The following is a 25,737-nucleotide window of genomic DNA, read 5'->3' on the forward strand; positions in this document are numbered from 1 at the left end:
TGCAGTATGTGTCTATGTTAGTGCATTAAGTGTCTATGGTAGTGCAGTATGGTAGTGCAGTATGTGTCTATGGTAGTGCAGTATGTGTCTATGGTAGTGCAGTATGTGTCTATGGTAGTGCAGTATGTGTCTATGGTAGTGCAGTATGTGTCTATGGTAGTGCAGTATGTGTGTGAGAGTAACTGAATACTATATCTGAGTATGAGAGAGCAGTAAAACTGAAACAAGTGACAGAGTAGATTAACTATGTTCCACAGAACGTCATTTTATAGGGCTCTATTACGATGAATCAATTAATCGGCATGGCGATACCTGTAGAAGTCGTCAAAGGTCAGCTCCGCCTTCCCCTTCTTCCCAAAGAAGTGCACCAGCAGTGTGGTGTCAATCATCATACCCTCCTCTGCACGCTGACATCCCATTGGCCAGACAGGGGGACAGGGAGAAAAGAAAAACAATGCAGTGACTGACATTACAACACATTCTCTGATTGAATGAGGAGTGGGGACCGGTCCGTGTGGATGGGATCATGAATCCAAGATGGCAGCCATCGTACCGAACAACCAGCCAGTCGCATGTGAGGTGCATCAATGGGGCAACAACAGTCAGTCAAGTCAATTAATCAATCAGCTTCACCAAGTGTTCACAACAAGGCTTGAGTCTGAGCAGCACCTGCACAGATCCACTGATCTCCAAACCATCCGTGTGTTATAGCTGTTAGTAGACATATTGGATTAGGGCTATCGGATGGTGTGTAGATCGGATATTCTTGTGCAGCCCAGACTGATAAATGGTGTTGCAGCCAGCAGTGTGACAGACAGACAGACAGGACAGGAGAGCACACAGACAGGTAAGGCTATAGACAGACGGACAGACAGACACACACAAAGACATGCCTGTAGACACACAGAGAGAAGGAGGAGAAAGAGAGAGAGCGGAGGAGACAGACGACACACTGTCATTTTAGCTGAGACAGGCACATATGCCACCACATCCCATGCATTTCTGTTCAAACCCCCAAACACCACACATAGAAAACCACAGCAGAACAGAAAACCCACCGCAACAGAAATGTGCACAAGAATGTGAGCAAGATTCCACCTTTTTCTAAAAGACCGTAACATAATCAGGTGTCTTTGAAGTATTTATGAATTCTTTCATGTTTTCTTTCTTTCTGCCCTCTAAACCACTCTCTCTGTGTACAAAATATCCCTCCCCTCTCTTCTGCGTGGGCTTTGTAAGGGATCTGGGATATTTGAAACCAATTAGGGTGTATTTGGGATGTTTATGTATTTACCGCGGTTTTGTAATCCGCTGTTTAACACTCCCTTAATCCCGGGGAGTCGGAAAATTCCGGAAAAGGGGGAAGGGGGGGTGTATCGGCGTGTGTGTGTGTGTAGGAGGGGATAATTCAGAAAAAGGTGTTTATATGACTGGGCTTTATCACATAATAACGGATACAGGCCAAATCCCGAGGAACCCTGTCTGAGCTTCCAAGGGCCCATAGAGGGCGATATCGATCGATGATTGATATAAAAACCAAATGGGCCAATAGGTTTGGTTCCTCTCCCCGCCATGCCCCACCCTTCCCCCAATCCAACCAATCTGGCGTCATGCTGAAGGCAGAGTGTAACTGGCATTGGCAAACTCTCATCATATCCTTCTCCATAGGGGGAGACTGCATTCAGCCATGTTCAGATTCAGCAGTAGCTTCACGATGCTATACGGCTAATTAAACTGGTCCCAGGTCAGTCCGTGCTGTCTCGCCAAGGTTGAGTCAACTGTGACAAGACAGCATAAAACTGATCTGAGAGCAGGCTGGCAAATGTCCAATACCTTTAGTCTAAAGTCCTAATCCACCAGGGAACGGGAAAAATTATTCAAAGGAAAAAAGAACAGAATTGAAAGAAGAGACATTGTCGTCATTCCGCTTGACGGCCCAAATGAAGGCACTTTTGACGGCCGATGCCAGATGTTGTTTGGAAACATCATACTGTGTAGAATTAAAATGTACTCCCCAGGGATGGAATTTAAAAACAATGCAACTAAAAGATAATGGAGAAATCATGTAAGGATAGGTCTATTTCACATGCTGTATAGGGGGGACAAGTCAGTGTCTCTCAAAGGAAATCATGTTTAGTAGCATTACGTCACTGTAAAAACTAACTAACACTTATCAGTCTGTTTCAGTTGTGTAACTTTTAGATTCTTACACTAATTATATACCGAACAAAAATATAAACGTAACATACAATTTCAGATTTTACTTAGACACATTTTATATAAGGATATCATGAAATTGAAATAAATCTATTAGGCCCTGATCTATGGATTTCACAAGACTGGGCAGGGGCGCAGCCATGGGGTGGCCTGGGAGGGCATAGGCCCACCCACTCGTGAGCCAGGCCCAGCCAATAAGGATGTGTTTTTCCCCACAAAAGGGCTTTATTACAGACAGAAATGCGTTTCAGTTTCATCAGCTGTCTGGGTGTCTGGTCTCAGATGATCCCGCAGGTAAAGAAGCCAGATGTGGAGGTCCTGGGCTGGCGTGGTTACACGTGGTCTGGGGTTGTGAGGCCAGTTGGATGTACTGCCAAATTCTCTAAAACGACGTCGGAGGTGGCGTATGGTAGAGAAATTAACATTAAATGATCTGGCAACAGCTCTGGTGGACATTCCTGCAGTCAATTGCATGCTCCCTCAAAACTTGAGACATCTGTGGCATTGTGTTATGTGACAAAACGGCACAATTCAGAGTGGCCTTTTGTTGTCCCCAGCACAAGGTGCACCTTTGTAATGACCACGCTGTTTAATCAGCTTCTTGATATGCCACACCTGTCAGGTGGATGGATTATCTTGGCAAAAGAGAAATGCTCACTAACAGGGATGAACAAATGTGTGCACATTTAAGAGAACAAAGCTTTTTGTGAGTATGGAACATTTCTGGGATATTTTACTTCAGCTCATGAAACATTGGCCCAACACTTTACATGTGTTGGTATTTTTGTTTGTATAGCTTTACATAGAAATGAAGTATCACTCTGTCATACTTAAACGGACTATCTTCTTCAAGTGGCTTCCCTATAAAACGTACAACTTCTTATATCTCATGGCATCTGTGGTTTGAGGATGTGTTTATTTTTGCAAAAGGAATAAACGTGTAAAATATACATGGTGAAATGACTAGCTTCTTCTTCAAAAGGCAAGCCCCTATATGACACATTCTCTTTGTGCCCAGACTAGACAATACACGTGTTTACTTCTTCTCCTTTTCTACCACCCATCTCTCTCTCTTTCTTTCTTTCTCTCCCTCTCTCTCTCCTGGAAGAGTGAGATCACGACCTGACACCTCTCGGTTCCTGGAAGCTGGGGAGCGCGAGTATGTGAGCTCATCGCTATCGACGACATAATGGTTATCACGCCCACCAGGCGTGCGAGTCAGCACCTGGTTTGTGTGTGTGTTTGTGTGTGTGTGTCCCCGCTGTGGCCTTTGATCTCAGAACAGAGGTGAAAAACAGTGATTACTGATGTCAACCCCTAAAACGTCTCTCTCTCTCTCTCTCTCTCGCTCACTCCCATCCCTCCCTCCCTCTCCTGAATAACACATTAGACCTGTTATTGGAGGTCTGGAGAGTCAGCCAGCCAGACAGTCCTTTCTGACACAGACAAACACAGGGGGCCTAATGGGAGACTCATCATGATAGAGAACCTGAATAGGAGTTAAACACACATCCCTCCTCTCTCTCTCTCTCTCTCTCTCTCTCTCTCCCTCTCTCTCTCTATCTATCCCTCTCTCTTTGATAGCCTCTAGATGAAAGGGTTCAGTCTATGTAAATACAGGTCATCTCCATGATCTCCTGCAGTCTCCCAGTGTTATTGTCTCTCCTCTGCTTCCGCTGCTAGCCACCTATTAGCCAACAAATAGGCTGCCAAACAAGTCGTCAGGCTGAGAAACACTGGACTGCCAAGTCAGCCGTGCTCAATTGTAGACGAACGGCAATGATCTAAAGTGTGTGTGTGCGTGTGTGTGTGTGTGCTTGTGTGTGTTTGTGTGTGTGTGTGTGTGTGTGTGTTTGTGTGTGTGTGTGTGTGTGTGTGTGTGTGTGTGTGTGTGTGTGTGTGTGTGTGTGTGTGTGTGTGTTTGTGTGCGGTGCTAGAATGATGATGTTGTTTTGGTATAACACTTTGTAGCTAAGCAGGTCGTCACTGTATTTTATGCTAAGAACGTTTTCTAACTGGATTTTCTTGACAAACGGGGGCTGACATGCAGGGGACAACAACAACCACCAGGACCCAACACAGAGAGGTGGCGGGAGGTAACATCGATAAGCATGAAACACAAGAGAAACAAATAGGTTTTATAACCATAAAACAAAAACACAACATCTGAATCTAAGAATCTAATACAGAAAAAACAATAGACTACACAGTGACAGAGCTGTCCTATGGCTATGGATGGATGGGTCAAAGCCAAGGGAAGAGTATTGACCTTTTCCAGTCAAAGGAGGGATGGGATCAAGTGACTAAAAGAACCACTAGAAACCAAGAGAGGGATGGTCGGGTATGAGAGACACAAATGGACGAATGAATGGACAGAGGACCAGTATACCTCTGCCAGGTCTGAGAACTGCTAAATGGATCTAGGCTGCGAATGATGGAGGGATAGATGGCGGTAAAGAAGGAGGGGAGAAAGAAACGAGGGAGGAAGGGTGGACAGAGGACAGGTGTACCTCTGCCAGGTCTGAGAACAGGGCTTGACTGGCGCCGCGCCTCAGAACGTCCCAATAGCTCCGGGCCACAAACTGACGACTGTCTTTTTTAACCACCTGCAGGAGTTTTTACCAGAAGCACAAACATCGTACAAGAAAAACAGAGGACAACTGAAGGAGGGAAGAGAGGATGAAATGAAGGAACGACCATGATCATTTCTCTCCATCTCGTTTGAAATTGACAATCAATCAAAGGCCAAATGAAAGATTTCATCACAAAATCGGAGGGATTGCCTTAGTGATATGCTAATCGTATAGAAGACGGATCACAGTAACATTTAAATAACGACCAGCCTCACAGTGATATCGCTATTATAGTAGAATGATTTGTCATCGTATCAAAGAGATTGGATGCAATGATACAATCCAACACTGGATTTCTAGACAGGGGGATTGTTTTACAACTATCCTACCTCCCTCTTCCCTCAGATGAGTCAGACATTTAACAAGACATCATTTGACTCCATTCCGTTTTCCTTCGCTCCAGTCAACCGACACTGATACAGCACGGTGGCTTGACTATCACTTTGAATTCACTCAAGTAAAGTCGTTAAGTATAAACCACTCACAATGTGTGTACAGACTGAAGCACAACCAACAGAAGAGTGTTGAAACCTCATCTATAGCACACATCCAATACAGTGATTGGCCACCTGTCTTGTCTCTCTCTATAGGGGAACACAGTGATTGGCCCACCTGTCTCTCTCTATAGGGGAATACAGTGATTGGCCACCTGTCTTGTCTCTGTCTATAGGGGAATACGGACTGTGTTTACTTCATAGGGTTATTACATCATAAGGACTGTGTTTACTTCATAGAGTGATTACATCATAAGGACTGTGTTAACTTCATAGAGTGATTACATCATAAGGACTGTGTTTACTTCATAGGGTTATTACATCATAAGGACTGTGTTTACTTCATAGAGTGATTACATCATAAGGACTGTGTTTATTTCATAGAGTGATTACATCATAAGGACTGTGTTTACTTCATAGGGTTATTACATCATAAGGACTGCGTTTACTTCATAGAGTGATTACATCATAAGGACTGTGTTTACTTCATAGAGTGATTACATCATAAGGACTGTGTTTACCTCCTAGGGTTATTACATCATAAGGACTGTGTTTACTTCATAGAGTGATTACATCATAAGGACTGTGTTTAGTTCATAGAGTGATTACATCATAAGGACTGTGTTTACTTCATAGAGTGATTACATCATAAGGACTGTGTTTACCTCCTAGGGTTATTACATCATAAGGACTGTGTTTACTTCATAGAGTGATTACATCATAAGGACTGTGTTTACTTCACAGAGTGATTACATCATAAGGACTGTGTTTACTTCATAGTGTGCTTACATCACAAGGACTGTGTTTACTTCATAGGGTTATTACATCATAAGGACTGTGTTTACTTCATAGAGTGATTACATCATAAGGACTGTGTTTACCTCCTAGGGTTATTACATCATAAGGACTTTGTTTACTTCATAGGGTTATTACATCACTAGAGTGATCTTATTTGCACAGGGTTCTTACTAGTCTGCCTACTTCATTGAGGGTACTTACATGTAAGGTGCTTACTTCAAAATGTGTGCTCACTCTACTATCCATACTATTTGCCACCCCCCCCCCCCCCCCCTTTCTATTTTAAGCCAGAGTGTTTCTTAGTCATTCTAAATCAAATCATCCTCTTTTGTTGACACCCCTCTCTCTGACCCCTAGAATCGTTACTCCTCCACCACCCCTCCACCCCTCCGCAATCAATCACTCAGTCAATATGACAGACAGCCAGAACACAAGGAAGGTCTATTTCAATGGATTTCTATCTATTTCACTCTATTTCTATAGATCTTATAGATACAGAGTTTAGACCAGGGACAAAGGTACACAGGTGTGTCCGAAATGGCTCCCTATTCACTAACACAATACTTTTGGACAATAGTAGTGCACTATATAGAGAATAGGGTGCCATTTCGGGCGCGGTTGGGTTGATACATACGCTGTTGATGGGAGCAACCTGATATCCATAGAGCTGCATACTCTTTTACACAGAGAGACGAGGAGGAGGACGACACGGCATGCGGTCAAAAAGGAGGAGGAAGAAGAGGAGGAGGAAGAAGAGAAAGGTCACATGTTAGAATAGATGCATGCAAGGAGAGACACACTGGCTCAAATGCACAACAGGAGTACTGCTACCGTAAACCATCACACTTGTAGCTACACAACATAACACAACGTGCTCTACAGGTATTACTTCTCTATAGGTCATATTTCTACAATAAAGTAAACCACGCTTGCATCCAAAATGGCACCCTGTTTCCTCGAAAGTGACCTACTTTTGACCCAGAGCCCTGGTCAAAAGTAGTGCACCACATATGGAATAGGGTGCCATTTGGGACATCCACGATGTAAAGGATAAAGTGTTCACAACGTGCCACACTGGTAATACAGCTCCCAAAACATACCGTCAGATTGTCACAGATAGCACCATATGATTGTATCATTCACATGGCACCTTAACATACACACACCATTAGCATAACGTTATCCTAACGTTAAAGAGACAGCGTATCTGATTCTGTTATTGAAGGGGAACGGAGGATCAGCGGACCACATATTAGACCATCTGGGCTGTGTCTGAAATGGCCCCTTGTTCCCAACAGATGTAGGATCTTAATTGCTGAGAATTGTCCTGCACGGCAGGAAGTGCAAACTTGTAGTTGCATTTGAAGTTTGTAATTTCCACTTTAAAATGTCAGACTTTATTTGGCCAAACAAAAAAGGTATCAACCCCCTACAAAAAAAATATTTATTATAATCCACATAATAATTCACATTTCCTGTTGATGCAGGATTATTTTCCTGCTGTAGCAAACTAGCTCTAATTAAGATCCTTCATTTGTATAAAGCGCACTTATATTGACTATGGGCTCTGGTCAAAATGAGTGCACTATACAGGGAATAGGGTGCAAAAGTAGTGCACTATATAGAAGGTCGGTTGTTTAGCAGCAAAACCGAGGCGTGCGCAACTATGGGGCAAAACTGACAGGGTTGGCTTAGAATGTTGACAACATGTAAACTATATTTAGTCTCCAATGTTTATTGAAAACATAAATACATTTGCACAATCAGCGCTTGTTGTCTCTCAAATACATCGTTACAGCTGATACTGTAGGTAGCACATTTTTGCCATATTAGCATAGACATGACCAGTCAAAACAAAACATGGTATCAATAACAAGATGAAACGAGCTGAAACGAACAACCCACGATTCCCCACATGGCAGCTTGTTGTCATTGTTGCTTGCTATCTGACCCTTCAGAATCATCATTTCATCATCACCATTCATCATTTCCGTGACGTTTTCAGACAACTCATCTATAGGAAATTGAGTAGTGCACTTTAAAGGGAATACAGATGTAGGATCTTAATTTGATCACACTGTTGCAGGAGAACTGAAGGAAATGTTAAACTTGTAGTGTATTGTAGTGTTTCCACTTTGAAATGTCCGACTTGATTTTCCCTTACGGAAAATGTATCAACCCCTACAAAAATGGCCATTAACTATAATCCACATAATAATTCACATTTCCTGTTGCTGCAGGATTATTTTCCTGCTGTAACAAACTGGCTCAAATGAAGATCCTACCTCTGTAGGGTGCCATTTAGGACCCAGTCTTTAAACAACATTCCTCAGCTGTGCCCCTCCGAGGAGCCGTCTGGCTAAGTGTGTCTGGTCCCTCTGAAGCTAAAGCCACAGAAACTCCCACAATCCCCTCTCATCCCCTCTTATCTCTCTATCAGATCGTCTTGTTTATGTTGGGCCACATGGGCTGCTTACGGGAGATGTCACCCATCCACAAAACACTGGGAAAGGAGGCCATTTTGGCTCTGCTCGTCTCCCACCGGTCCTGACGCAAGCGAGAGGGATCTTAACTTCAAAGTGAACGGAATGCACTCTCTGTAGTGTGTGTGAAGTGTGGGAAAGCACAAGGCGACAAAACAGGTCCTGAACATGCTTGGAGGTTGATGTTTTAATGTCATATTATACTGTACGAGAAATATTTTTTTTTCTTCAAATATGATTTCTATGACCTCTCAATTCAGTATTGATAACAAGTACAACACACGTGGGCTGTGTCTAAATGCCCGTACCTGCGTTATAAATAGTAGGCACTTTGGGTATGTGAAAATATAACATTTTATAGTGTGTGAAATGTTCCAAGTTTTCAATGCCAGGATGTCATACTCATTTAGGCTTTTTACTAGTAGAATTTGCTGCATGCTGTTGAGAGAGATACGTGTCTTTTCAGACCCGCGTGTGTTTGACAACAGCTGATATTCACCTGATAATGAGATAAGGGGAGGCGCTACCAAAATAAACCAATGGAGGGAAACAACACGGTTGCACATTAGATCTCAGTATAGGTGAGTCTAGTATGTTGATACGTGTCGATTACTGCATTAGTTTTCACTAAACAGAACATTATAAATAGTATGTAGTATTAGTACACATTAGATCTCAGTATAGGTGAGTCTAGTATGTTGATACGTGTCGCTTACTGCATTCGTTTTCACTAAACAGAACATTATAAATAGTATGTAGTATTAGTACACATTAGATCTCAGTATAGGCGAGTCTAGTATGTTGATACGTGTCGCTTACTGCATTCGTTTTCACTAAACAGAACATTATAAATAGTATGTAGTATTAGTACACATTAGATCTCAGTATAGGTGAGTCTAGTATGTTGATACGTGTCGCTTACTGCATTCGTTTTCACTAAACAGAACATTATAAATAGTATGTAGTATTAGTACACATTAGATCTCAGTATAGGTGAGTCTAGTATGTTGATACGTGTCGCTTACTGCATTCCTCAATAAAACAGACATTGTTGTTTGACTTGGGGTGAGAGATACTGTTGGGAGAGGCTGGTCCTGCCGCTTGCTGTGGGGGAAATTAGCTAGAACACATGCATGCACGACACACACACACACACACACACACACACACACACACACACACACACACACACACACACACTGACACATACATACAATCACAAATATACTCTCTCTCCCTCTTGTTTGTTCTTACCAGCTGAGCTGACTTCTCCACATCTCCTTTCCTCCCCTTCTTCTCATTTTTCTTCCTGAAGATCTCCTGCAGCTAGAGAGGAGAGGAGAAGAGAGGAGAAGAGAGGAGAGGAGAGGAGAGGAGAGGAGGGGAGGGGAGAGGAGAGGAGAGGAGAGGAGAGGAGAGGAGAGGAGAGGAGAGGAGAGGAGAGCACAGAGATGATGTGTGAGATCAACAGTGTGCAGCAGTTATCTTCTTGACACATACAACTGTTAAATGCATTATTCAAATCCAATTCTTTATTTATTAAGCGAGCAGTAAGGGTAACTCACCACTAGGAACTCCCTCTTGTCAACCATCTGGTTGCCGTCGGCGTCGAACATGTTGAAGGCGATCTTGAAGCCTGCGTGGGGCTCTGAGGAAGAGGAGGAGGTATGAAGATGACTAATCTCCACACCGTAGGGACTGAATGGACTACTAGATGTCTAGAAAGATGAGTGATCTCAACACCACAGGGACTGGACTCAAGTCATTATGTGTTCTGCGATCAGTGTATCCAGATGATGGCAAGATCTGTTGTGTGGTCTGTTTTGCTCAAACACATCAATGTAATTTGACACAGTTGTCTGTGTTATCATTGTTACCATCCCACATATCTCACTACGTCACTACTGTTGAAATGATATCCATGAATGAATCTTTACCCAAAGGTCACTGGTTTGAATCCCTGAGCGGACTAGGTGAAACATCTGTAGATGTGCCCTTGAGCGAGGCACTTAACCTTAACTGCCCCTTTAAGTCGCTCTGGATAAGAGCGCCTGCTAAATGACTACAATGTACATGCATACCTGTTGATCTTTCTCTCTCATCTTGGCAAGTGCTATGTCAATATTACTCCAGCGCTGGGTTACCACGCAAAGTGTGTGTAGCAGCGATGACTGAGATGCCTCATTGCCTCGTTAGACCCTCAGTGAGCAACAACAGCAGAGCAGCACCTCAGAGTGTGGCTGGAGATTTATCTGCACAGACTGTCAACGCCAGTCTCAAGCCTACGTCCCAAATAGCATCCTATTCCCTATGTAGTGCACCACTTTTTTCCCAGGGCCATGGACAGAAGTAGTGCACTATATAGCGAATTGGTTGCCATTTGGGACGCAGACAAAGCAATATATGCCTCCAAGTGTGTTTTTATTGTAACAATGTTGATGAAGGCCTATATGATGAATACCTACATTTATAGGAGTTGAAATGTTGGGAGCAGATGTGTGTTGAGTCTTCATTTACAAAATAATATCTTTCATTGTCACATATACTGGATAGGTACAGTGAAATGTGTTGTTTTACAGGGTGGTGCAAAGCCCCTGGAGCATATTAGGGTTAAGTGCCTTGCTCAAGGGCACGTCAACAGATTTTTCACATAGTCGGCTCGGGTATTCGAACGAGCAACCTTTCGGTTATTGGCCCAATGCTCTAACCGCTAGGCTACCTGCTAAGCACCTGTCTCAAAGCCACTCAATTTTCAATGTTGTCCTAACACAAACTTTATCTTATATTGTCTTAAACTTGTTATGGCTGGGGGGCAGTGTTGAGTAGCTTGGATGAATAAGTTGCCCAGAGTAAACGGCCTGCTCCTCAGTCTCAGTCGCTAATATATGCATATTATTATTAGTATTGGATAGAAAACACTCTAAAGTTCCCATTGAAATCCCCTTGAGATATTAATGATGTTGCACTTCCTAGGGCTTCCACTAGATGTCAACCGTCTATAGAAATTTGAATGAGACTTCTACTGTGTGGTGGGACTGAATGAGAGCAGAATCTATCAGGTGACTGGCAGTCAGCCATTTTCTGATCACGCGCATTCCTCATGGTATCCACTTGCGTTCCATTGCTCATCAAGACACAAAGGAATACTCCGGTTGGAACTTTATTGAAGCTATATGTTAACATTCTAATGATTGATTCTGTACTTAGTTTGAAATGTTTCTTCGACCTGTAATATAACTTTTTGAAGTTTTTGTCCGACGTAACGCTGACCAGAATGAGCGTTTGGATATGTATACCGAACGCGCTAACAAAAGGAGGCATTTGGACATAAATAACGGACATTATCACACAAAACAAACTAACTAACAACTAATGTTTTATCTTATCTTATCTTAACTCATGTTTTATCTTATCTTAACTTGTGTTTTATCTAATCCTGTCTTAACTCATGTTTTATCTTATCTTATCTTAACTCATGTTTTATCTTATCTTATCTTAACTCATGTTTTATCTTATCTGAACTTTATATGGCTGCAGGGGCAGTATTGAGTTGCTTGGATGAAAAGGTGCCCATTGTAAACGGCCAGTTCCTCAGTCTCAGTTGCTAATATATGCATATTATTAGTAGTATTGGATAGAAAACACTCAAAAATTTCCAAAACTGTCAAAATATTGTCTGTGAGTATAACAGAACTGATATTGCAGGCGAAACCCTGAGGAAAATCAAAACAGGAAGTGGTGTCTTTTTTGAAAACTCCATGTTCCATAGCCTCCCTTTGCTCCATTTAAAGGGATATGAACCAGATTCCTTTTCCTTTCGCTTCCTCAAGGTGTCAACAGTCTTCAGACATAGTTTCAGGCTTTTATTTTGAAAAATGAGCCAGAACGATAACATCGCGTCAAGTGGTCACATGAGTTTGGATAGGTATTTGCGGTTGATATATTATCGATTATATATTTTAAAAACAACCAGAGGATTGATTATGAAAAACGTTTGACATGTTTCTGTGGACATTATGGAAACTATTTGGAATTTTAGTCTGCGTTGTCGTGACCGCTCTTTCCTGTGGATTTCTGAACATAACGCGACAAACGGAGGTATTTTGGATCTAAAAATAATCTTTATGGAACAAAAGGAACATTTGTTGTGTAACTGGGAGTCAAAGGTAAATTATTAATTTGATTGCTTTTCTGATTTTCGTGACCGAGCTACCTGTTGCTAAGTGTAGTTAATGTTTTATCGTGTGATCGATACATTTACACAAACACTTGGATTGCTTTCGCTGTAAAGCATAATTTCAAAATCTGACACGACAGGTGGATTAACAAAAGGCTAAGCTGTGTTTTCCTATATTGCACTTGTGATTTCATGAATATAAATATTTATAGTAATATTCATGTTTTATCTTATCTTAACTTGTGTTTTATCTTATCTTAACTCGTGTTTTATCATATCTTGTCTTAACTAATGTTTTAACTTATCTTGTCTTAACTCGTGTTTTATCTTATCTTACCTCGTGTTTTATCTTATCTTGTCTTAACTCATGTTTTATCTTGTCTTAACTCATGTTTTATCTTGTCTTAACTCGTGTTTTATCTTATTGTCACGGCTTTCTTCCTGTGAAGGAGAGGCGGACCAAAACGCAGCGTGGTTGAAGTTCATGGTTCTTTAATATGAGACACATAACATGAACAAACTATAAAACAATAAACGTGGCAAAACCAAAACAGTCCTATCTGGTGCAGCAAACACAAAGACAGGAAACAATCACCCACAAAATACCCAAAGAATATGGCTACCTAATTATGGCTCCCAATCAGAGACAACGATAAACACCTGCCTCTGATTGAGAACCAATCTAGGCAACCATAGACTTACCTAGACACCTAAAAGAACACAACCCCATAAATCTACAAAAAAACCCTAGACAAGCAAAAACACAAATCACCCATATCACACCCTGGCCTAACCAAATTAATAAAGAAAACAAAGATAACTAAGGCCAGGGTGTGACACTTATCTTGTCTTAACTCGTGTTTTATTTTATCTTGTCTTAACTCGTGTTTTATTTTTATCTTGTCTTAACTCATGATTAATCTTAACTCGTGTTTTATCTTATCTTGTCTTAACTTGTGTTTAATCTTAACTCATGTTTTATCTTGTCTTAACTCGTGTTTTATTTTATCTTGTCTTAACTCATGTTTAATCTTAACTCGTGTTTTATCTTATCTTATCTTAACTTGTGTTTTATCTTATCTTGTCTTAACTTATGTTTAATCTTAACTTGTGTTTTATTTGATCTTGTCTTAACTCATGTTTTAGCTTATCTTGTCTTAACTAATATTTTATCTTATCTTGTCTTAACTCATGTTTTATCTTATCTTAACTAATATTTTATCTTATCTTGTCTTAACTTGTGTTTTATCTTATCTTGTCTTAACTCGTGTTTTATCTTATCTTAACTCGTGTTTTATTTTATCTTGTCTTAACTCATGTTTTATCTTAACTCATGTTTTATCTTATCTTGTCTTAACTCATGTTTTATCTTATCTTAACTTGTGTTTTATTTGATCTTGTCTTAACTCATGTTTTAGCTTATCTTGTCTTAACTAATATTTTATCTTATCTTGTCTTAACTCATGTTTTATCTTATCTTGTCTTAACTCATGTTTTATCTTATCTTGTCTTAACTCAGGACCTTCTGTGTCTTGGCAGCTTCGTCAGGGTAAGTGTAGATTTGACCACCTACCGTAGTGTAAGGTACAGGAGATTTTGGTATTTTTTCAGGGACTGGAGATCTTGGGTGGGCCGCCCATGTCTGGGACATACTGTAAACTTTAACAGACCAACGCTGGCCTTTAGTAATGATTTGTGTTTAATGTAAGCAGAGGGCACCACCAGCCCCTCTTCATGAGAGAGAGAGAGAGGTAGGGCATAGAGTAGAACATAGAGAGAGAAAGAGAGTGAGAGAGAGGGAAAGAAAGAGATAGAAAGAGTATGTGATAGAGAGAAAGAGAGGGAGCGGAAGAGAGAGAAAGAGAGAGAGTGTAGAGCGTAGAGAGACTCACTTGTCAGAATGCAGAGCAGAAAGAGATACTCGGTGTAAGCGATGATGCCTGGAAAGAAAAAGAGAAGAAGGAACATCAAAGGACAGTTGACAAGATTCATTCTGTTAATGTACAATAAAGCACTCTCTCTCTCCCTCTCTCTCTCCTTCTCGCTCTCCTTCACCAACTCTCAAACAGCTGGTCGGGGTCCTGATTTTTTTCTTTCAAACTCCGGGACACTAGAGGCGGCTTGGCTGAAGGCCAGATTAAAATGTTTACTGATTGTTCAAAGACGGGCCTCCTCTAGATAAATGGAAGGGTAGAACAGACCTTCCCCTCCTCCCCTCTTCTCCCGGAGAGGAGTAGAGAAGGAGTAATCCCCCCTTTCATGCAGATAACATCTAAAAATGTAAAAAGGTGCCTTTGAGTTGAGCCGCAGGCGGTGTTTTGGCCACACTAGAGCTGCGGGTGTTTTTACACTGCAAGTGAGCGGTGCTGAGACCCAAGACCTAAAACACTGGGTGGTAGAACACACACACACACACACACGCACGCACGCTCGCTCGCACGCACGCACGCACGCACGCACACACACACACACACACACACACACGGTGGGGGGGAGGGGGGTGGAAAGAGATCCCAAACAGCCGTGTTGTGTTTGGAGAGGCAAGGTGTAAAGCGTTGAGGGGATGGCCAGCCTGAGGGTGTGGTCCATTTAGGATGATGTCCCCTCTGCTCCTCTTTGTTGGGGCCAGGGGAAACACAGGCATGGCCCAGTGAGATGGAGGACCGCTGCTGTGGTCTAGATGCTGGAAGGGGAGTGTGTGTATGCTCATGTTTCTCTATGTGTGTGTGTGTGTGTGCTCATGTTTCTCTATATGTGAGTGTTGGTCTGTTACACGGCGGCTGAAAGCATTCCCTCTTCCACCAGGTTTTTGTTTGGAGAGGAAGACAGTAGCCTGTCTGTCCACTGATAGTTCAGGGTGACTGCACTGAGTGTTACGGGAGAGAGACTCCCTGCTTCAGGAAGGGGAGAGGAGGGGAACATGATACCTCAGCTTAGTGGAGCTACCCCTGCCCCCTGCCCTGGACCTCACACTAGGGATGGATGCTCCCTGTCCCAGGCTTACTCAAATACTCAATACAGCTTGTCTCCCACGAGGAGAGGCCAACTCAATAAAGTGTTTGAACTGCAACTATCTGCTGTCTTTATTCTACTAGTTTAACCTCCTATTGTTTTTCAAAATGTGTACATTTGAATGTTTAGTCAGTTATCAGACACTCTTATCCAGAGCCTCTTACAGTAGTGACTTCATACATTTGACTGTTTAGTCATTTCTCAGACGAGGAGACCAAGGCACAGAGTGATGAGAATACATTCCTCTTTATTAAAGGAAGAACACTAAAACAAGCAAAACAACAAAATGACCGTGACGATATAAACACTGGTGCTGACACAGGCAACTAATACATAGACAATAACCCACAGATAAACCAAGGAATATGGCTACCTAAATATGGTTCCCAATCAGAGACAACCATAAACATAGACAGTACACCCCCCCCCCCCCCAAAGGTGGGGACTCCCGGCCGTACACCTAAACCTATATGGGAGGGTCTGGGTGGGCATCTAACCTCGGTGGCGGCTTTGGTTCTGGAAGCCGCCTCCCTTCTTTACACTGAGGGCTGGGGACCCTCGATAGAGACCCCGGGCTGGGGACCGTCGCTGGAGACCCCGAGCTGGGGACCGTCGTGGGAGTTCCGGACTGTGGCCCGTCGTGGGAGGTTCCGGACTGTGGCCCGTCGTTGGAGGTTCCGTTCTGTGGCCCGTCGTTGGAGGTTCCGTTCTGTGAACTGTCGCCGGACGGTCTGGACTGGGTACTGTCGCCGGACGGTCTGGACTGGGTACTGTCGCCGGACGGTCTGGACTGGGTACTGTCGCCGGACGGTCTGGACTGGGTACTGTCGCCGGACGGTCTGGACTGGGTACTGTCGCCGGACGGTCTGGACTGGGTACTGTCGCCGGACGGTCTGGATTGGGTACTGTCGCCGGACGGTCTGGACTGGGTACTGTCGCCAGACGGTCTGGACTGGGTACTGTCGCCGGACGGTCTGGACTGGGTACTGTCGCCAGACGGTCTGGACTGGGTACTGTCGCCAGACGGTCTGGACTGGGTACTGTCGCCAGACGGTCTGGACTGGGTACTGTCGCCAGACGGTCTGGACTGGGTACTGTCGCCAGACGGCCTGGACTGGGTACTGTCGCCAGACGGTCTGGACTGGGTACTGTCGCCAGACGGTCTGGACTGGGTACTGTCACCAGACGGTCTGGACTGGGTACTGTCACCAGACGCTCTGGACCCTGGAGGCGCACGGGAAGCCTGGTGCTTGGTGTTGGCAATGGTGGTACTGGGCTGGTGATACGCACCTCAGGGCGAGTGCGGGGAGTAGGCACAGGATGTACTGGAGCTGACACAACCCGTCCTGGCTGGATGGGCGCTGGCAGAGAACGCACTGGGCTGAGCCGGCGCAGGATATCCTGGTCCAAGGAGGTATACTGGAGACCAGGAGTGCTGAGCCGGTACCCTCCTTCCTGGCTGGATGCCCATTCTAGTCCGGCCAATGCTAGGAGCTGGAATAGAACGCACCAGGCTAGAATAGCGTACTGGAGACACCGTGAGTTCCACCGCATAACACGGTGCCTGACCAGTAACACGATCCCCACAGTAAGCACGAGGAGTTGGCTCAGGTCTCCTACATGACTCAGCCAATCTCCTCGTGTGCCCCCCCAAATAATATTGGGTGCTAACCGTGTACCCGTTCCTCCATTCTCCTGTATCCCTCCTCGCACTGTTCCATTGAATCCCAGGCGGGCTCTGGCACTCTCCCTGGATCGATCGACCACCTCTCAATCTCCTCCCAGGTTGTCACCCACTCATCCTTCTCCCGGGTCCATTCTTCCACCAAGCGCTGTTCCTCCCTTTCACACTGCTTGGTCCTGGTTTGGTGGGTTATTCTGTCACGTTCGTTGTAACGAGGAGACCAAGGAGCAGCGTGATGAAAATACATTCCTCTTTATTAAAGGAAGAACACTAAAACAAACTAACAAAACGACCGTGAAGATATAAACACTGGTGCTGACACAGGCAACTAATACATAGACAATAACCCACAGGTAAACCAAGGAATAAATATGGATACGTAAATATGGTTCCCAATCAGAGACAACCATAAACAGCTGCCTCTAATTGAGAACCAATCTAGGCAACCATAGACATACATTTACCTAGACAAACCAAAACCCCATAGATGTACAAAAACCCCTAGACAAGACAAAAACTAAACAAACCACCCTTGTCACACCCTGACCAAACCAAATAATAAAGAAAACAAAGATAACTTTGATAATCAAGAAAACAAAGATAACTAAGGTCAGGGCGTGACACTTACAGTGTCAGTGACCTCGTACATTTGACTGTTTAGTCAGTTATCAGACACTCTTATCCAGAGCCTCTTACAGTAGTGACCTCATACACTTTACTGTTTAGTCAGTTATCAGACACTCTTATCCAGAGCCTCTTACAGTAGTGACCTCATACATTTTACTGTTTAGTCAGTTATCAGACACTCTTATCCAGAGCCTCTTACAGTAGTGACCTCATACACTTTACTGTTTAGTCAGTTATCAGACACTCTTATCCAGAGCCTCTTACAGTAGTGACCTCATACACTTTATTGTTTAGTCTGTTATCAGACACTCTTATCCAGAGCCTCTTACAGTAGTGACCTCATACACTTTACTGTTTAGTCAGTTATCAGACACTCTTATCCAGAGCCTCTTACAGTAGTGACCTCATACATTTTACTGTTTAGTCAGTTATCAGACACTCTTATCCAGAGCCTCTTACAGTAGTGACCTCATACACTTTACTGTTTAGTCAGTTATCAGACACTCTTATCCAGAGCCTCTTACAGTAGTGACCTCATACATTTTACTGTTTAGTCAGTTATCAGACACTCTTATCCAGAGCCTCTTACAGTAGTGACCTCATACATTTTTCGTACTCCTCTTTTTTTCCCTGCATCCTTGTTTTTTCTGTCAATGTCACAAGTCTGGGAAAACAAAGAACACCTTACCAGATGAACGCTTGTAATCTGAGCGTTTTTTCACAACTTCATCCAGGAGTTTTCCCAGACCTCATGATCTGATCAACAAACCGGGCCTGATAATATGGTATCATCTTGTATATGACATTCTGATAATATGGTATCATCTTGTATATTACATTCTGATAATATGGTATCATCTTGTATATGACATTCTGATAATATGGTATCATCTTGTATATTACATTCTGATAATATGGTATCATCTTGTATATTACATTCTGATAATATGGTATCATCTTGTATATTACATTCTGATAATATGGTATCATCTTGTATATGACATTCTGATAATATGGTATCATCTTGTATATTACATTCTGATAATATGGTATCATCTTGTATATTACATTCTGATAATATGGTATCATCTTGTATATGACATTCTGATAATATGGTATCATCTTGTATATTACATTCTGATAATATGGTATCATCTTGTATATTACATTCTGATAATATGGTATCATCTTGTATATTACATTCTGATAATATGGTATCATCTTGTATATTACATTCTGATAAAATGGTATCATCTTGTATATTACATTCTGATAAAATGGTATCATCTTGTATATTGCATTCTGATAAAATGGTATCATCTTGTATATTACATTCTGATAATATGGTATCATCTTGTATATTACATTCTGATAATATGGTATCATCTTGTATATGACATTCTGATAATATGGTATCATCTTGTATTTTACATTCTGATAATATGGTATATTCTTGTATATTACATTCTGATAATATGGTATCATCTTGTATATTACATTCTGATAAAATGGTATCATCTTGTATATTACATTCTGATAATATGGTATCATCTTGTATATTACATTCTGATAATATGGTATCATCTTGTATATTACATTCTGATAATATGGTATCATCTTGTATATGACATTCTGATAATATGGTATCATCTTGTATATTACATTCTGATAATATGGTATCATCTTGTATATTACATTCTGATAATATGGTATCATCTTGTATATGACATTCTGATAATATGGTATCATCTTGTATTTTACATTCTGATAATATGGTATCATCTTGTATATTACATTCTGATAATATGGTATCATCTTGTATATTACATTCTGATAATATGGTATCATCTTGTATATTACATTCTGATAATATGGTATCATCTCGTATATTACATTCTGATAATATGGTATCATCTTGTATATTACATTCTGATAATATGGTATCATCTTGTATATGACATTCTGATAATATGGTATCATCTTGTATATGACATTCTGATAAAATGGTATCATCTTGTATATTACATTCTGATAATATGGTATCATCTTGTATATTACATTCTGATAATATGGTATCATCTTGTATATTACATTCTGATAATATGGTATCATCTTGTATATTACATTCTGATAATATGGTATCATCTTGTATATTACATTCTGATAATATGGTATCATCTTGTATATTACATTCTGATAATATGGTATCATCTTGTATATTACATTCTGATAATATGGTATCATCTTGTATATTACATTCTGATAATATGGTATCATCTTGTATATTACATTCTGATAATATGGTATCATCTCGTATATTACATTCTGATAATATGGTATCATCTTGTATATTACATTCTGATAATATGGTATCATCTTGTATATGACATTCTGATAATATGGTATCATCTTGTATATTACATTCTGATAATATGGTATCATCTTGTATATTACATTCTGATAATATGGTATCATCTTGTATATTACATTCTGATAATATGGTATCATCTTGTATATTACATTCTGATAATATGGTATCATCTTGTATATTACATTCTGATAATATGGTATCATCTTGTATATTACATTCTGATAATATGGTATCATCTCGTATATTACATTACACTTTGATCAGCAGTCCCATATTGAAAAGGTTTTGTTTCCTATATGCCTATTGGAAGTGGAAGGCCAACTTAACTATCCCACTTTGAAAGCCTACTTTCTCTGACGAGTTTGTACTGTGCACTGCAGTGAGAGAGAGAGAGAGCATCACTGGATTCCAGACGCGAGTCACCCATACCGCACGCACCCACGCACACACACTCTCTCTCTCTCTCTCTCTCTCTCTCTCTCTCTCTCTCTCTCTCTCTCTCTCTCTCTCTCTCTCTCTCTCTCTCTCTCTCTCTCTCTCTCTCTCTCTCTCTCTCTCTCTCTCTCTCTCTCTCTCTCTCTCTCTCTCTCTCTCTCTCTCTCTCTCTCTCTCTCTCTCTCTCCTTGACATGACAACCCAAATAAAATGTGCTGTGACAACACACAGAAACATTCCAGAGTCTGCCGCCCAGCACCGACTCATGCGCACAGCAAACGGTAATCCGACGCCATTCCGGGGATTGAAACTGTCCTCGGCCGTCACCGAGTGCCAAAGGAAGCGTGTCCCGACATCACCGAGAACAAACACAACAGAGACGTGTCTCCACGTTGTCTTCCTCCTCAACCACACCTTTGCTCCCTGATCACTTCATTCTTTCTCTCCTTTTATCTCCTTCCCTCTTTCCTCCCATTTCCCATTTCCTCCCATTTTTTTGGTGGGGCTGTGCTGATGTTAACTGGCAAGATAAAAAAGAGTGGTGTGGGGGTGAGGTGTGTGTATGTGTGGGGGTGAGGTGTGAGGTGTGTGTATGTGTGTATGTGTGTGTGTGTAGGGGTGAGGTGTGTGTGTATGTGTAGGGGTGAGGTGTGTGTATGTGTGGGGGTGAGGTGTGTGTATGTGTGGGGGTGAGGTGTGTGTATGTGTAGGGGTGAGGTGTGTGGATGTGTGGGGGTGGGGTGTGTGTATGTGTAGGGGTGAGGTGTGTGTATGTGTGGGGGTGAAGTGTGTGGATGTGTGGGGGTGAGGTGTGTGTATGTGTAAGGGTGAGGTGTGTTTATGTGTGGGGGTGAGGTGTGTATGTGTGGGGGTGAGGTGTGTGTATATGTAGGGTGAGGTGTGTGGATGTGTAGGGTGTGGTGTGTGTATATGTGTATGTGTAGGATGAGGTGTGTGTATGTGTGGGGGTGAGGTGTGTGGATGTGTGGGTGTGAGGTGTGTGTATGTGTAGGGGTGAGGTGTGTGTATGTGGAGGGGTGAGGTGTGTGTATGTGTAGGGGTGAGGTGTGTGTATGTGTGGGGGTGAGTTGTGTGTATGTGTAGGGGTGAGGTGTTTGTATGTGTGGGGGTGAGTTGTGTGTATGTGTAGGGGTGAGGTGTGTGTATGTGTAGGGGTGAGGTGTGTGTATGTGTGGGGGTGAGGTGTGTGTATGTGTAGGGTGAGGTGTGTGTATGTGTGGGGGTGAGGTGTGTGTATGTGTAGGGTGAGGTGTGTGTATGTGTGGGGGTGAGGTGGGTGTATGTGTGGGGGTGAGGTGTGTGTATGTGTGGGGGTGAGGTGTGTGTATGTGTAGGGGTGAAGTGTGTGTATGTGTGGGGGTGAGGTGTGTGTATGTGTGGGGGTGAGGTGTGTGTATGTGTAGGGTGAGGTGTGTGTATGTGTGGGGGTGAGGTGTGTGTATGTGTAGGGTGAGGTGTGTGTATGTGTGGGGGTGAGTTGTGTGTATGTGTAGGGGTGAGGTGTGTGTAGGTGTAGGGGTGAGGTGTGTGTATGTGTGGGGGTGAGTTGTGTGTATGTGTGGGGGTGAGGTGTGTGTATGTGTGGGGGAGTACGTGCACGGGGAGCCTCCCTAAAGCAACAGGAAGAGGGAAGGACAAGAAAACATTTCCACGTCGCTACTCTGGAGCCCAGGTGTGACCTTCTCAGGGACACCAGGGTGTTACTGTGTGTGTGAGTGTTTGTGAGGGTGTAGGTGTGTATGAGTCTGTGTGAGTGTGTAGTCTTGGCAGAGGCCTCACCAACTTTCTCCCTGCCATTCATAGAAATACCAACACTAGACCCAGCCAGTATGAAAATATGCTGTAGCTTGGAGACAGGCCCAACTTCCTCACTAGTGTTTTCCTAATACACTCCTACATCGCATTCCCAACACATCTAGTGTCAGACACATCTAGTGTCATACACGTCTAGTGTGTCTACCACACTTACAACATCCTCTCCTCTCCCCTACTCTCCCCTCCTCCCTGTCCTCTTCTCTCTCCTCCTCTCCCTTCCTCCCTGTCCTGTCCCCTCCCCTCCTCTCCCCTCCCCTCCTCTCCTCTCCTCTCCTCTCCTCTCCTCTCCTCTCCTCTCCTCTCCCTTCCTCCCTGTCCTGTCCCCTCCTCTCCTCTCCTCTCCTCTCCTCTCCTCTCCTCTCCTCTCCTCTCCTCCCTGTCCTGTCCCCTCCCCTCCTCTCCTCTCCTCTCCTCTCCTCTCCTCTCCTCTCCTCTCCCCTCCTCCCTGTCCTCTTCTCTCTCCTCTCCTCTCCTCTCCTCTCCTCCCTCCCTCCCTCTCCTCTCCTCTACTCTCCTCTCCTCCCTCCCTCCCTCCCTCCCTCTCCCCAGAGAAATTCTTCCCTTGGATACTGTTCCCAGAGAAAACATACCAGTCGGGTAGGATTGAAGAAACACACAAACATACACACATACACATGCACACAAACACAATAACACACAATAAATAATCATTACCTTAATTTGAAATACTTAGCTGGTTTCATAACAGAACACATAACTGAATAAACATATGATCATAATATGAGGATGATCTGCATACAAACGACTTGTAACAGTTCTGGAGATAATATTGTGTGGTGAATTAAAGATGAGGGAGGGAGGGAGGGAGGGAGGGAGGGAGGGAGGGAGGGAGGGAGGGAGGGAGGGAGGGAGGGAGGGAGGGACTCTCTTGCATTAACACAGGGTTAAAGGGGAGTAGAGGTAGAGAGAAGAGAGGGATTATAGAGGGATAGAAAAAGAGAGGGAACGAGAAGGAGAGAGAGAGAGTATGCATGTGTGTATGAATGCGTGTGTGTAACTCTCTGGTGTTAATACAGGGGTAGATGGGTAGAGGGAGGAGAGGAGAGGAGAGAGAGAGGATAGATGGGGGAAGGAGAGGAGAGGAGAGGAGAGGAGAGGAGAGGAGAGGAGAGGAGAGGAGAGGAGAGGAGAGGAGAGGAGAGGAGAGAGAGATGAGTAGATGGAGGAGAGGAGAGAGAGAGGGGAGTAGAGGGAGGAGAGGAGAGGAGAGAGAGAGAGAGAGAGACGGGTAAAGGGAGGAGAGGAGAGAGAGAGGGGGGTAGAGGGAGGAGAGGAGAGATAGAGGGGTAAAGGGAGGAGAGGAGAGAGAGGGGGGTAGAGGGAGAAGAGGAGAGGGAGGAGAGGAGAGAGAGAGAGAGGGGTAAAGGGAGGAGAGGAGAGAGGGGTAGAGGGAGGTGTCACGCCCTGACCTTAGAGAGCTGTTCATTCTCTATGTTGGTTGGGGCGTGATAGTGACTAGGGTGGGTCATCTAGGTGAATTGTACTTCTATGGTGGCCTGATATGGTTCCCAATCAGAGGCAGCTGTTTATCGTTGTCTCTGAATGGGGATCATATTTAGGTAGCCATTTCCTTAATTGTGATTTGTGGGATCTTATCTACAGTTAGTTGCCTGTGTGCACACCAGTAGCTTCACATTTCGTTTGTGCTTAATTGTTTTGCTTGGTGAGTTTCAGTTTATTAAAATATGTGGAACTCTACGCACGCTGTGTCTTGGTCTACTCCTTTCAACGAACGTGGCAGAAGATCCCACCAACAACAGTCCACAGCGTGCCCGGGAGGTAATGGCATCCTGGTCTGGGGAGGAGATTAGGGAGAGAACTTCCTGGACTTGGGACGACATAATAGCAGGAGAGAAGAGCCGGCCATGGAGGCAGGCGGAAGCAGCGAAGGAGGGACAGCGACGAAGTCGGGGAGGAAGGCCACAGAAACCCCAAGATTTTTTGGGGGGTAGGGCACAATGGAGCCGAGGAGTGAACCAGAGCCAGTCTGGGAGAAGAAGGAGAATTCGGAGGAGAGAGAAATGGGAGAGTTGTTGAGTTGGTGGAGGATGCACGGATTTGGAATAAAGGAACGTGTTGTCAGTTTGGTGCCACCTGAGTCAGCTCTCCGTACTCGTCCAGAAATGTGTGTTAAAGTTCCGGAACAATTGATGCCGGCTATACACACCAGGTCTTCAGTGTACCTTCACAACCCAGCGCGTCCTGTTCCAACTCCTCGCACTCTCCCTCAAGTGCGCTTTCCCAGTCAGATGTGTCCTGTTCCAACTCCTCGTACTCTCCCTCAAGTGCGCTTTCTCAGTCAGGTGTGTCCTGTTCCAACTCCTCGCACTCTCCCTCAAGTGCGCTTTCCCAGTCAGGTGTGTCCTGTTCCAACTCCTCGCACTCTCCCTCAAGTGCGTGTCCCCAGTCCAGTTCCACCTGTACCGACCCCATGCATCAGGCCTCCAGTGCGTGTCCCCAGTCAGCTCCGTCCTGTTCCTGCTTCTCGCACTTGCCCTGAGGTGCGTGTCACCAGCCTGGTGCCATCTGTCCCGGTCCCATGCATCAGGCCTCCAGTGCGCCTCCACAGTCCAGTACGTCCTGTGCCTCTTCCCCACACCCGCCCCAAGGTACGTGTCATCAGCCCGGTGCCACCTGTACCGGTCCCATGCATCAGGCCTCCAGTGCGCCTCCACAGTCCAGAGCTTCCGGCGACAGTTCCCAGTCCAGAGCTTCCGGCGACAGTTCCCAGTCCAGAGCTTCCAGCGACAGTTCCCAGTCCAGAGCTTCCAGCGACAGTTCCCAGTCCAGAGCTTCCAGCGACAGTTCCCAGTCCAGAGCTTCCAGCGACAGTTCCTAGTCCAGAGCTTCCGGCGACGTTTCACAGTCCGGAACCTCCAATGACGGTCATCAATCCAGAGCCTCCATCGACGGTCATCAATCCAGAGCCTCCATCGACGGTCATCAATC

General features: G+C 43.9%; 1 protein-coding gene across 3 annotated transcripts in view; it reads right to left on the reverse strand.

The window, feature by feature from the left end:
• The window catches only part of LOC139403124 (calcium uptake protein 3, mitochondrial-like), a 45,721-nt gene that overhangs the window by 11,491 nt on the left and 8,493 nt on the right, over positions 1-25,737 (reverse strand). The window contains exons 5-10 of one of the 3 annotated variants that reach the window (XM_071146834.1): positions 14,695-14,742; positions 10,191-10,273; positions 9,880-9,951; positions 6,777-6,818; positions 4,728-4,823; positions 313-407 (exon numbers count right to left, since the gene is read on the reverse strand). In XM_071146834.1, the coding sequence (XP_071002935.1) occupies positions 313-407; positions 4,728-4,823; positions 6,777-6,818; positions 9,880-9,951; positions 10,191-10,273; positions 14,695-14,742 (436 nt within the window). The remainder of the gene's footprint in view (positions 1-312; positions 408-4,727; positions 4,824-6,776; positions 6,819-9,879; positions 9,952-10,190; positions 10,274-14,694; positions 14,743-25,737) is intronic. The other 2 variants (XM_071146835.1, XM_071146836.1) reach the window with 2 other exon arrangements.

The sequence above is a fragment of the Oncorhynchus clarkii genome, unplaced genomic scaffold, assembly GCF_045791955.1.
Source record: "Oncorhynchus clarkii lewisi isolate Uvic-CL-2024 unplaced genomic scaffold, UVic_Ocla_1.0 unplaced_contig_6757_pilon_pilon, whole genome shotgun sequence".
In the NCBI taxonomy this organism is placed as follows: domain Eukaryota; kingdom Metazoa; phylum Chordata; class Actinopteri; order Salmoniformes; family Salmonidae; genus Oncorhynchus; species Oncorhynchus clarkii.